At 39.8% G+C, this 10,698-nt stretch overlaps 1 protein-coding gene across 1 annotated transcript; it reads left to right on the top strand.

Moving 5' to 3' along the window:
• The first annotated feature begins 386 nt into the window (after positions 1–386).
• On the top strand, positions 387–9,532 carry CCDC47 (coiled-coil domain containing 47). Its single transcript, XM_009575461.1, has 12 exons — positions 387–647; positions 776–883; positions 2,265–2,439; positions 2,762–2,883; positions 3,516–3,581; positions 4,451–4,552; positions 5,437–5,547; positions 6,118–6,203; positions 7,478–7,536; positions 8,225–8,334; positions 8,509–8,676; positions 8,951–9,532. Exons 1-12 carry the CDS (start codon positions 387–389, stop codon positions 9,029–9,031), a joined length of 1,449 nt encoding a protein of 482 aa, XP_009573756.1. The 3' UTR covers positions 9,032–9,532.
• Positions 9,533–10,698: the final 1,166 nt, after the last annotated feature.

The raw sequence follows: 10,698 nt of genomic DNA, 5'->3' as shown, positions 1-10,698 counted from the left end.
GCTAATTAATAGCAACTGTAGGCACAGTGTGTGGTCTTCGAAATGAGCTGGCAACGCTAACTGACTGAGAGATGCTATTGGAGAGTCAGTTTTATAGCGGAACATCTCTGCTTCCAGAACTTGCTCATCTGAACAGCTTGGCCAGATGTGAACTACAAGCAAGAGAGTCTAGAACCTCACCTTCAAAGTTATTTTTTCTTGTAAGAGTATTCACTTTCTTTATACAGAAGACGGCAAGATCAGGCAGGGGTTTATTTCTCTCTCTGGTCTGACCCTGATGGTGTTTTTAAATTGTTCATGGAAGACAGGCATTGCTGGAGGTGTGATGTAACAGAATTCATAAGGATTTTTTGCAATGTTTGAATTTTTTTTTTTTTCCAGTGAAAATGAAGAATTTGTATATTTTTATTGCTGTCCTGTTCATTCCATGGAGTTTTTCTTTGGCAAAGTATGATGAATTTGAGGATGGAGATGACATTATGGAATATGATGATAATGACTTTGCTGAATTTGAGGATGTTAATGAAGATGCAGTCACAGAGTCTCCTCAGAGGATCATCACTACAGAAGATGATGAAGAAGAAGCCACCGTGGAGCTTGAAGGTCAGGATGAGAATCAGGAAGACTTTGATGACGCAGATGCACAGGTAATGCCTCATCTCCTTCCTCTCTGTGTTTCCTAATAGTATCTCTACACCCTTCTTTCTCACCTTATCTTTTTGGATTTTGCTTACTGGGCTTTGGATTTCCATGCTGTTTGTGATTTTGTCCTTAGGAAGGGGATACCGAGAGTGAACCGTATGATGATGAGGAATTTGAAGGCTATGAAGAGAAACCAGATGCGTCTCCTAGCAAAAATAAAGACCCCATAACAATAGTTAATGTAGGTGTAAACGTTGATCTGCTTTCTATTTGGTGTTTCATCACTTTTTTTTTTAAGGCGGTATGCCAATAATGTCACTGATGTACAAACGTACACATAAGAGAGAATCCGTCCTAAAGAATTTAGTATTTGAATTAACAAGAGACAGCGCAGAAATGGGAAGGCGTGTGGAGACAAAAAATACCTGAAATAATGCAACAGGGTAGCAGCAGCAGAATATGATCCAGGTGTGCCAGCTCCCAATTCCATGCTCTTCTGCATTGGTCTATGCTACTTTAAATAGCAACTCTTGAAGTAAAACTTCCAGGGCAGGTGCCTTTGGTCTGTTGATCTCTAAACTGCTAGAATTGTCATCCTCGCATCAATGCTCTATTCTGTACTCAAACTGAGAATTGCAATTGGAATATAGATCAGGAAATTCTTCATTAAACAGACCTTTTGAAACATAGTTTTGACCAAAGCATTTTATGACTTAGCTTCTTTTAGCCATATGACTATGGGGGAGAAGTGGAGGAACTACAGTGATGAGCTTCATTTAATCCAGAGAAAACCCATACATCCCAGAATGTCTGAGTGTTTTGTCAACACATAAAGAAGAGGTTGCAATGATGATATCCTTACAATAAACACAGTGTATTTTTAGCTTGTCTATGGCTAAAATTTCAGATTAGGAATTGACTCCTCTAATGGTTTTTGAAGCCAATCTGTCTGTCCACCCTGCATTACCTTCTTGTTGCCTCCCAAGAGAGTCTTTTACAGAATGATCAGGTGCTTGAGGCCTGCGTTTTTATTATCCCTAAGATTTGTTTTTGAGTATTATGGCTGACCTTGGTAGTGAAAATTAAGGTTTGGGTACTTTTATGTCTGAAAGGTGATACAGCGATAGCAGAACGGCTAATTATTCTCTGAAGATGGCAAAGTCAGGCAGGCTTCTATGCGCAGTCTGTGGCTCTCGGTGGCATCCTGAAAATGCTCCTGGACATTGGGTATTAGTTTAGATTTCAACAGAAGTTACAGGATGATCAGATAATGCTGTGATGGGCAGGGCATCAAGCTCAAATAATCAGTGGGTTGAAATGCTGGGCTGTTGCCTACTCCGAGAGATACATGCTAGCACAGGCTCACTTGGAAGAGAGAAGTATTTTGTTTGTATTAGCCAGGTATTTTGGGAATGCTATTATTGGTTGTTTCCTGTACGATTACTGTGTCCCAGTAGAGCCAAATGCATTATGTAGGCTTAGCTCTGTCCTGTCCCCTTTGTGAAACTTATTGCTGTGTTTAAGATGAAGCTTCTCCAGTACTCTGCGTTTTCCAAATTGTTTGTGTGTATGGAATCCACTCATTCAATACGTAAAAGCCAGTCTCCATTCACTTACCATAGGTCCCTGCTCACCTTCAAAACAGCTGGGAGAGTTACTACATGGAGATCCTGATGGTAACAGGTCTTCTTGCTTACATCATGAATTACATCATTGGGAAGAACAAAAACAACCGTCTGGCTCATGCATGGTTTAATACTCACAGGGAGCTGCTAGAAAGTAACTTTGCTCTTGTTGGTGAGTTCCATAATGACTAGGATCCATTTTTCGTTTATTTGAATAAAGCTGGTTTTAGACCTGCATGTAGGCTAAAGAGAAGAGTAACCTTTTCTATGCAGATGCATGACAGCGCTAATGACAGCTATGTGTGTAGAAAAATAGCGTGCCAGTCTTCCAGAGCTGGAATTAGATTATGGTGTTGTAGTATAAACTACTCAGAAACATCACGGTGATACTGAAGTAATCCAGCAACAACTGAGCTTTAAGCCTACTGATGAACTTCAGTGTTTAAATTTGTGATTTTTAGACTGCAGTTGTCTTTCACTGTTGTTTTCTTCAGGGGATGATGGCACTAATAAAGAAGCTACAAGCACTGGGAAACTAAATCAAGAAAATGAACACATATATAACTTGTGGTGCTCTGGAAGGGTGTGCTGTGAAGGAATGCTCATCCAGCTAAAGGTAAGGGTGAATGAGTTTGTAGCACTGTTGACCTGTCACCAGTTTTTAGGTTCTAGAGGCTTTTCCATTCCAGTGTGAGCTACAAGGAGTCCTAGCTCGACTCTTTCGCTCACATTCAGAGAAAGGGTTCTGAATATGCACACATGAAGGGAAGACTGGTCAGACTAAAGATCTGTACAGGCCTGTATTCTGCCCATGAAAGTGGGTAAGAGTGAATGCTTATAGAAGGAGTATAGAAACCAGAAGCATAGCGTAAATAGAGGTAACTGGATGCTGAAGAGCCCAACTGCCATTTAGAGGGACTTTAGCGTGTTGGAGGAATGGACCAACAGGAATTCCAATGAAGTACAACAAACACAAAGTCCTGCACCTGGGATGGAACAGCCCCACATGCTGGTTCAACTCATAACTTTAGGGTTACAAGGCCCTGAGAAACTCATCTAATGCAGAGAGCAGGCCTGCTTTTGAGCAGTATAGGTGACTTTCAAAGGGCCCTTCAAAGCTAAATTATTAGAAAAATATCTACTTATAACTGTCCTCTTTTTCCTTGAGGCCCACTGCTATCTGCCAATGAAGTGCTGCACTTGAGGTATATTTAGCTATCTTCTCTGTTTACAAACTTGTGGTTTTAGTTTCTCAAGAGACAAGACCTACTGAACGTTCTTGCGCGCATGATGAGGCCAGCTTCTGACCAAGTGGTATGTACTCAGCCCTTTAGATTAGCTGTGATAAATTGTTGCATTCCATCAGTTCTGCTCTGCTGCTTTTGATTGTTCTTATGACACGCAAGTGAACTGCTAGGTGTCTTTCTATAGTATTCCATATCTTCCAGTTCAGTAACTGTTGAAGCAATCTGAAAGAGTAATTCGTATTTTTTTTTTTTTCTGCCTGTGAAATGCAAACTGCTGATGACTGGAAATTGTTTTATCTATGGGTTTTATTGTTTGAGTGGTTTTGTGAACAGTCTATCATGCTTCAAGACCTCATCTTGATAAAAAGTGGTTTTACGATCTGAAATACTTAATGATTGTTCTTCTGTCTGTTCAATCTGCTTGAACAGAGCTGCTTAATGCATAGACTGGCCTGGGTATTATATCCTCTAACGTTACTTTTTGCCTGGCCCGCGCTCTTGGGGATAAGGAATCTCGGCGGTGTGCACTGTGAATGCTCCTTCCGTGTATCTGTAATTGTATTTACTTGTATCTGTACAAAATACGTAATTTAGATGTGGGCAGTTGCTCATAAGCAATGGGTATCTGCACAGCAAGTAAGTCTTACAACTCTGCTGTTCTAGTCACTTGTCATTACACTGTAGCGTTATGCCAGAATACTGAATTGAGTACTCAATAAAACTAAAAAGGTACCTTACCTTAAGACAACTGAGAAGCTTTAAAGCAACAACCTTTATCTTAGCTGTGTATGGCCTCGCTTAGCCTTTGTTCTTGTGAATCAAAGTGTCAGACAAACATTGAAGTCATAGAAGACATAGGTCTCCGTTTGGCCAGTGGTCTGAAGGCAGAGTACATTGTATAAATCTGATCAAGGCTAATAATATTCTGTCCCACAGCAAATAAAAGTAACAATGAATGATGAAGATATGGACACCTATGTGTTTGCTGTTGGAACGAGAAAAGCACTGGTGCGACTTCAGAAAGAGATGCAGGACCTGGTATGTATATTCACATTGGGAATACTAACATCATAAATAATGGGATGTAAGAACCTGTGATCTGTAGATCACTTGTTTTCTTGGGAACAGCTGAAAACTTGTGACTGACCTGTTGGAATTAGTGTGTGGGGAAAAGACATTTTCATCTAATGGATGAAAGTCTAATGCATCAAACATCTGAAGTGCTAGCCAGCTTCTGTCAGAACTGCGGGAAAAGAGGCAATCGAAAGCAGCTTATATCTTCCTTTTGGTGTATAGTTCATTTAGGAGGAAGCTGAAGTATATTGTCAGGATACACACGAGTGTCACTTCACCTCATTTAATTTGCACAAATGACTTTTTCAAGGTTTGAAAAGTAAACTTAATTAGTGATGTGTGATGTGGAAAGTTTGGGTCTAAGTCATCTGCTTTTATGTGATCTGAAATTGAAACTTTCCATACGTTCAAGCCCTGAAGCTTGCAAGGAATCCAGTGATAACAAGCAGTGATTTGCAAATCTTTTCTCTCATAACTTGTCTCAAGTAACAGCACTGAAGTGCAGTTGGTATGATGCCAGTTGTTTTTGTTCTGTTACCAAACAATATAAGCAAAATGCCTTAATCCACTTTGAGCATTCCAGTGTGAATGTATTACAGTTGTTTTATCTTTTTCCTTAAAGTACTCACTATTGAAGGGAAATACTAACTTAAAGGCTATTGATACTGCATCCTTTACTTTATGGTTGAAATGTCCCCAGGCAGACTGAGTGACTGAGTTAGTGTATTGTTATTGTTTCTTATCACATACTTTTAGGGGTCCCACTGTGCTGGAACAGTTCAGTCTGATAAGATGCCTACAAGCTTGTGTTTATTTTTATTTCTTTCCTCTTGTTTTCTTTGAAACAGAGTGAGTTCTGCAGTGATAAGCCTAAGTCTGGAGCAAAATATGGGCTTCCAGATTCGCTGGCTATCTTGTCGGAGATGGGGGAGGTCACAGAGGGAATGATGGACACTAAGGTAATCTTGAATGAATTAGTACAAATCTTCCTTGGTAACCCTGGCACTTACAGCCTGTGCAAAGAAGTTCTAATCTTTATTTCCTGAAACATCACAATAGGAGAGCCAAATGGCCCTAGTGAGATCTAGAGAAATCAAGACCCTAAGGAAGCTTAAGGGCTGGAAGAAAGATGTAATTCTTAGGTCTTTATTCCTTCTACATAGCAACTGTTAGTCTAACATGAACTGCAGACTTAAAACTGCCTTTCAAAGCCTGGAAGTTAGCTTCCACAGCCAGTTCGAAGGAGGGTGTTGATGATGTGTCTGCAGGTCCTCAAAGTTGACATCTGTTATCAAACGAATTGGAAAATCCCATATGAGAGTTATATATCTAATATCTGAGTTGCTCATATTGCATTGAGGCTCCTTCTAGCAAAAGCTAAAAAAATTGACACTGATTTCAGTGTCATTGTGGGAAGCTGAGCACAGCAATTTTCTGAGTGATATATGGACACTTTGGCAAACCCATATGGAGTGGGTAGGCTGCAGATGGATTGGTGTTGGGAAAAACTAACCCCGTTTCTCTTTTAGATGATACATTTCCTCACGCACTATGCTGACAAGATTGAGTCCGTCCAATTCTCGGACCAGTTCTCCGGTCCAAAACTTATGCAAGAGTACGTATAAAGCTAGATCTCTCCTCCCAGTAGCTACTGTAACACTAAGCAAAATAGAGGCTGACAAACTTGTTTGCAGTGTGAAGCCTGCTGGAATGCACACAAAGAGAAATTGGGAGCAAAGGTGAAACAGGTGAATAAATACACACCCAATGCTTCCAAATGCTGCATTAGTTTAGAAGATAAAGGTGCTGTATGGCCTTAATATTTATTTTTGTGGGCTGGTTACGCTATAGTTTGGGCAGCTACAAATTTCAGGTAACACCTGGCAGTTACAGTGTACACAGCTGCATGGAAAACAACTGAGTAATCCTACTAAAGGTGTACAGCATGTTAGAGTTTAAGGGTCGAGAAATAACGCTGCAGGAGGAGAACTCAACACATTGACTTGGATGCTATTTGAATGCATTGAGAACTAGGTTTAAGGGAAGTCTGCAGTGTTAAAAAAAACCACCACGGCTGCTGTTGAATCCATCACTTGGGTACTTTTGTTCAGGTTGATTCTCAGCTGTGCTTCAGAAATACACTGATGCAGTATCTCTTCTGTTTCTCTAAGCCTCCTAGTTTTGAGGTGCTTTTAGCTGCTGCTGCAGAATTGCCAAGTGGTGGGTGATTTATCTTATCTGAATTACCATGTAGGCTTTTGCAAGGGTGTCTTATGCTCACAGGCATATAAATAAATGATCCATATCAAAATGTGAAACTGCCCTCCAAAAAAAGGAACATACTTTGATTTAATTATAAGACAGCAGTATGTGTACCTTGTACTGAAATTGCTAGGCTTTGGAGGATCTGTGAAACGTCAGTCTGACTTTCTTACATTAGAATAGTGTGGAGTTTTGGGCAGCGAAGACTTGAATTCTTTAGCAAATGTTTGTGGTTTCTTTTTTCCTAACTGATATTTATGTAAGATCTGTAATAGTATAAACAACAGGGCATATGTAAAACTGAATGTCATTAAAAACATACAGGCCTTCTTCAGGCTCAGATGCCAGAGCTCAGATGACCTCTGACAATCAGATTGGAAGGTGCTGTTAGTATGTTTTTACATTAATGCCTTTTCACTGCATGCTTTTGAGTAAAACGCTTCAGGAATCCGAATAGTTTGAAACTTAAATTTGGGTTACAGCCAGGCTTTTAATCTTGTTTATTTTATTCGAGTCGTTTGCAAGTGTGTCTTGGTTCTTGATGAGGTTTTCTCTAACAGTGTTAGGTATTTTGTATGCCTGTATTTTTCTTCACTCATTCCAGCCACTTTTTTTCTTCCCTACCAGGGAGGGTCAGCTTACCAAACTGCCCGAAACTAAAAAGACACTTTTGTTTACATTTAATGGTAAGAGAACTGGTGTGTGCGCGTGTGTATCTGGGGGAGTGTTGTGCTTTATTTGTGTAAGTCTCATGCTCAAGTTCTGCCATCTATGGAAGAAAATATATAACAAATTACTTCAGTGCATGTAACAGGATCATTGATTATTAACCAGTAAACAGAAGGCGGTAATAACACTGGGGACTGAGTGGCATATCGTCATGATACTAGGATACTCAATCTTGCTATTATTGATCTTAGTTCACACTCATATCTCTACTGGTGGTTGTATTAGGTCACCATTGGAAGATGGCTTGTTTTTAAGCCACCCACCTTGCAGTTTGAGCTTGTACAGAGTTACTTGGTTAACCCTGGTTTGAAATAAAAACAGCCTGTTGGGAGTCTATTCTAGAAAAGGCCCATAGTTCTGTTCAAAATTCAAGGCCATAGCTCCAAGTGAAGCTAATGTCAGAGCCTGAATTCAACCCTTATGTTCATATTCCGTACTAATAAAACTAAGGATTGTGTAGGGGAAGAGTGCCTGTCACTGTGTGAGGAATCTAAAAGTGATCTCCAAAGCTAAATGCCTCTTTTAGTTAGTTATGTCCGTCCTAAAGAGGAGGATAAGAACATCTTTCTTTCATGAATGGTGTGAGCAATAAGGAAAGAGCGTTATAGCAAGTAGAAAAATTCTGCCAACCTCACTTTATTTCAGTGCCTGGTTCAGGCAACACTTCCCCAAAGGACATGGAGTCTTTGCTGCCTCTGATGAGCATGGTTATCTACTCTATTGACAAAGCAAAGAAGTTCCGTCTGAACAGAGAAGTAAGTAGTGTACATTCTTCTGTCTTCTGAATATTGTATGAAATTGCCTCCATTACCATTGGATCCTTAATCTTAAGACTGGGAGCCTTATGTTTCTAATATGACTACCAGAGATGCTGCATCCTGCTTATAGGGAAATCCTTATTAACTGCATTTGCTTTTCTCTGTGAAAAGGGTAAACAAAAAGCTGACAAGAACAGGGCTCGCGTGGAAGAGAACTTCCTTAAACTGACTCACGTGCAAAGACAGGAGGCTGCCCAGTCTCGTCGAGAAGAGAAAAAACGGGCAGAAAAGGAGCGAATCATGAACGAAGAGGATCCTGAAAAGCAGCGTCGGTTGGAGGTGAGATGGATTTTCAGATTGTTACAAGCTGCCTGTAGGTATATCAGCAATGGCCAACTTTGATTTCTTATTTGCTGGAAGGCAGACAACTTTCAGGGTATATGCTGCTGCTTTCTGAAACATGCGAAAGCTCCCAGTGAGGACCCAGCTCACATGGTTAGAGATGTGAACCCAAGTACTGGAGGTCTTGTTTGTTTGGCTCTTCTGAAATGATCAGCTCGCTCTTTGAAGAGATCACCGATGTTCATTCAGATCTCTCTGTCCTTGCCTACAGGAAGCTGCTTTGCGGCGTGAGCAGAAGAAACTTGAGAAGAAGCAGATGAAGATGAAGCAAATCAAAGTGAAAGCTATGTGACTCCATTGTGAGAAGCATCTCAGTGCCACCTGCAGAATTTTAATTCACAGGGTACAAAGACCTACTTAACTCCATAATCCTACACTTCTTTGAACACTAGTAGCCATTAAGAGAAAATGTTCCTTGCATTGGTGTTACTTATTTAAGTATTACAGCAACATGCAGGTGTATGTAGAGAGCTTTGTCTTGGCAGTTTTATCCCAGGTGGTATAAATTTTTGCTACTTGTCTGTTTTAAAAAAAAAAAACAACAACCTGCAATATTCTTGAATGCTCTTTGTCATTTGTTCTTTAAAAACAGAAGATTGTAAATCTGTCCACATATGCTGGTAACAGATTCATGCTTTGGTTTTAAACTTTGGTTTTAGTTATTGGGAGGGAAGGGGGAAAAACTTAAGGGAAGGAAAACTGCGCAATAAAATATTTACTGTGCATTTATTTTCATCAAGCTTGTAAAGGCACAAAACTTAGCGCCTTCCATACACAGTATGGATTCTTCAGGGATTTAAGCCCAGTAGAATAGAAGTGATTTTTATTTTCTTTTTTTACAAACAATGGACTGAAACAGTATTAGGTCACCTGTGGCCATGACTGAAGTATGTGTAAAACATAGATGGGTTAGATGCAAGGGAATGGAATACATGAACAGTTTCCTACTTGTGATTTTGAATGCTGCAAGCTTAATACAATGTGAAGTCTGTAATGTCAGTGTGGTGTTTCTTCAGGAGTGAGCACATGGTGAGTTCGCAGCTTCAACTAGCTTTCCTTGAATATTTTTAACTGTAAAAGTTTGCCTCAAAAACTTTTCTCCTGATCTCAGCAGCTGCTGCCTTGTTCACTTCAGCCAGAAGCTAGATTCAGTGAAGTATCTGCAATTGCCAATTTCCCCAAGCAAGTAAAAACGTTTCAGAAGACATGTATACTCTTCATCTGGTAAATGGTCACTTCAGGTTTTTGAATATAAATGGGGAGAATGAAGTGAATGCCCCTGTGCAAGCACTTTGCTAACTGAGAGCGCTCTGCATTTTATAAATGCTTCCTGTCTAGAAGGCATTTTATTGTTGTTTGTAACAGACTTTTAACAGTTTTGTGGGGAAACAATGTCTTGCATTTTTTTGTTCAATACTTTGTGCAAACTTGGTTCTGAGGCAGTAAGAATGAGCTGCTGTTGAAACAGCAATTGCTTAAACTTCTTATTCCAGCATGGGATACTTCACACTGATTTGAATGCAAATGTCTGTAACCTGCTACATGCAAATACATTCATTTTATAATGATTGGTAAAATTATTTAAAACCAAAACTAATGTAGATTATGTGAAATTTTAGCACTATTTAGCTTTAAAGATTACTATGGTATTGTTTCACAAAGTTCTTTGAAAGGAAATACTAGTTTGTGCTCTTTTGAGTAAGTGGACAGCTTTCCTGAAGTCCCATACATTTGTGGGCCATGGCAGCTAATTTTGTAATATGAACAGTCAAACGAACAATCTAACGAAGAGTAAAAAATAATTGAAACACTCCACCTGCCTACTTTACTTGGCTGGACTCAGTGTTCCTTTCATCTAGTAGAATCTCGAAGCCTCATTTGTCCTGGGTCGGTTTCAGCATAGGTTTTAAACACGGAGCAGCTGGCATTACCTCTGCTGCCGTGTTGGTGGAAACGATT

Source organism: Fulmarus glacialis, unplaced genomic scaffold (genome assembly GCF_000690835.1).
Source record: "Fulmarus glacialis isolate BGI_N327 unplaced genomic scaffold, ASM69083v1 Scaffold45653, whole genome shotgun sequence".
Lineage (NCBI taxonomy): Eukaryota > Metazoa > Chordata > Aves > Procellariiformes > Procellariidae > Fulmarus > Fulmarus glacialis.
This window is presented reverse-complemented; position numbering and strand designations above follow the sequence as displayed.

Bases quoted from the DNA above. Each gene is read 5' to 3' on its own strand.
- CCDC47 (XM_009575461.1), top strand. From the start codon at position 387: ATGAAGAATTTGTATATTTTTATTGCTGTCCTGTTCATTCCATGGAGT. The intron at 4,553-5,436 runs GTATGTATATTC...TCTTTGAAACAG, and splicing joins AGAAAGAGATGCAGGACCTG to AGTGAGTTCTGCAGTGATAA. The intron at 8,677-8,950 runs GTGAGATGGATT...CCTTGCCTACAG, and splicing joins AAAAGCAGCGTCGGTTGGAG to GAAGCTGCTTTGCGGCGTGA.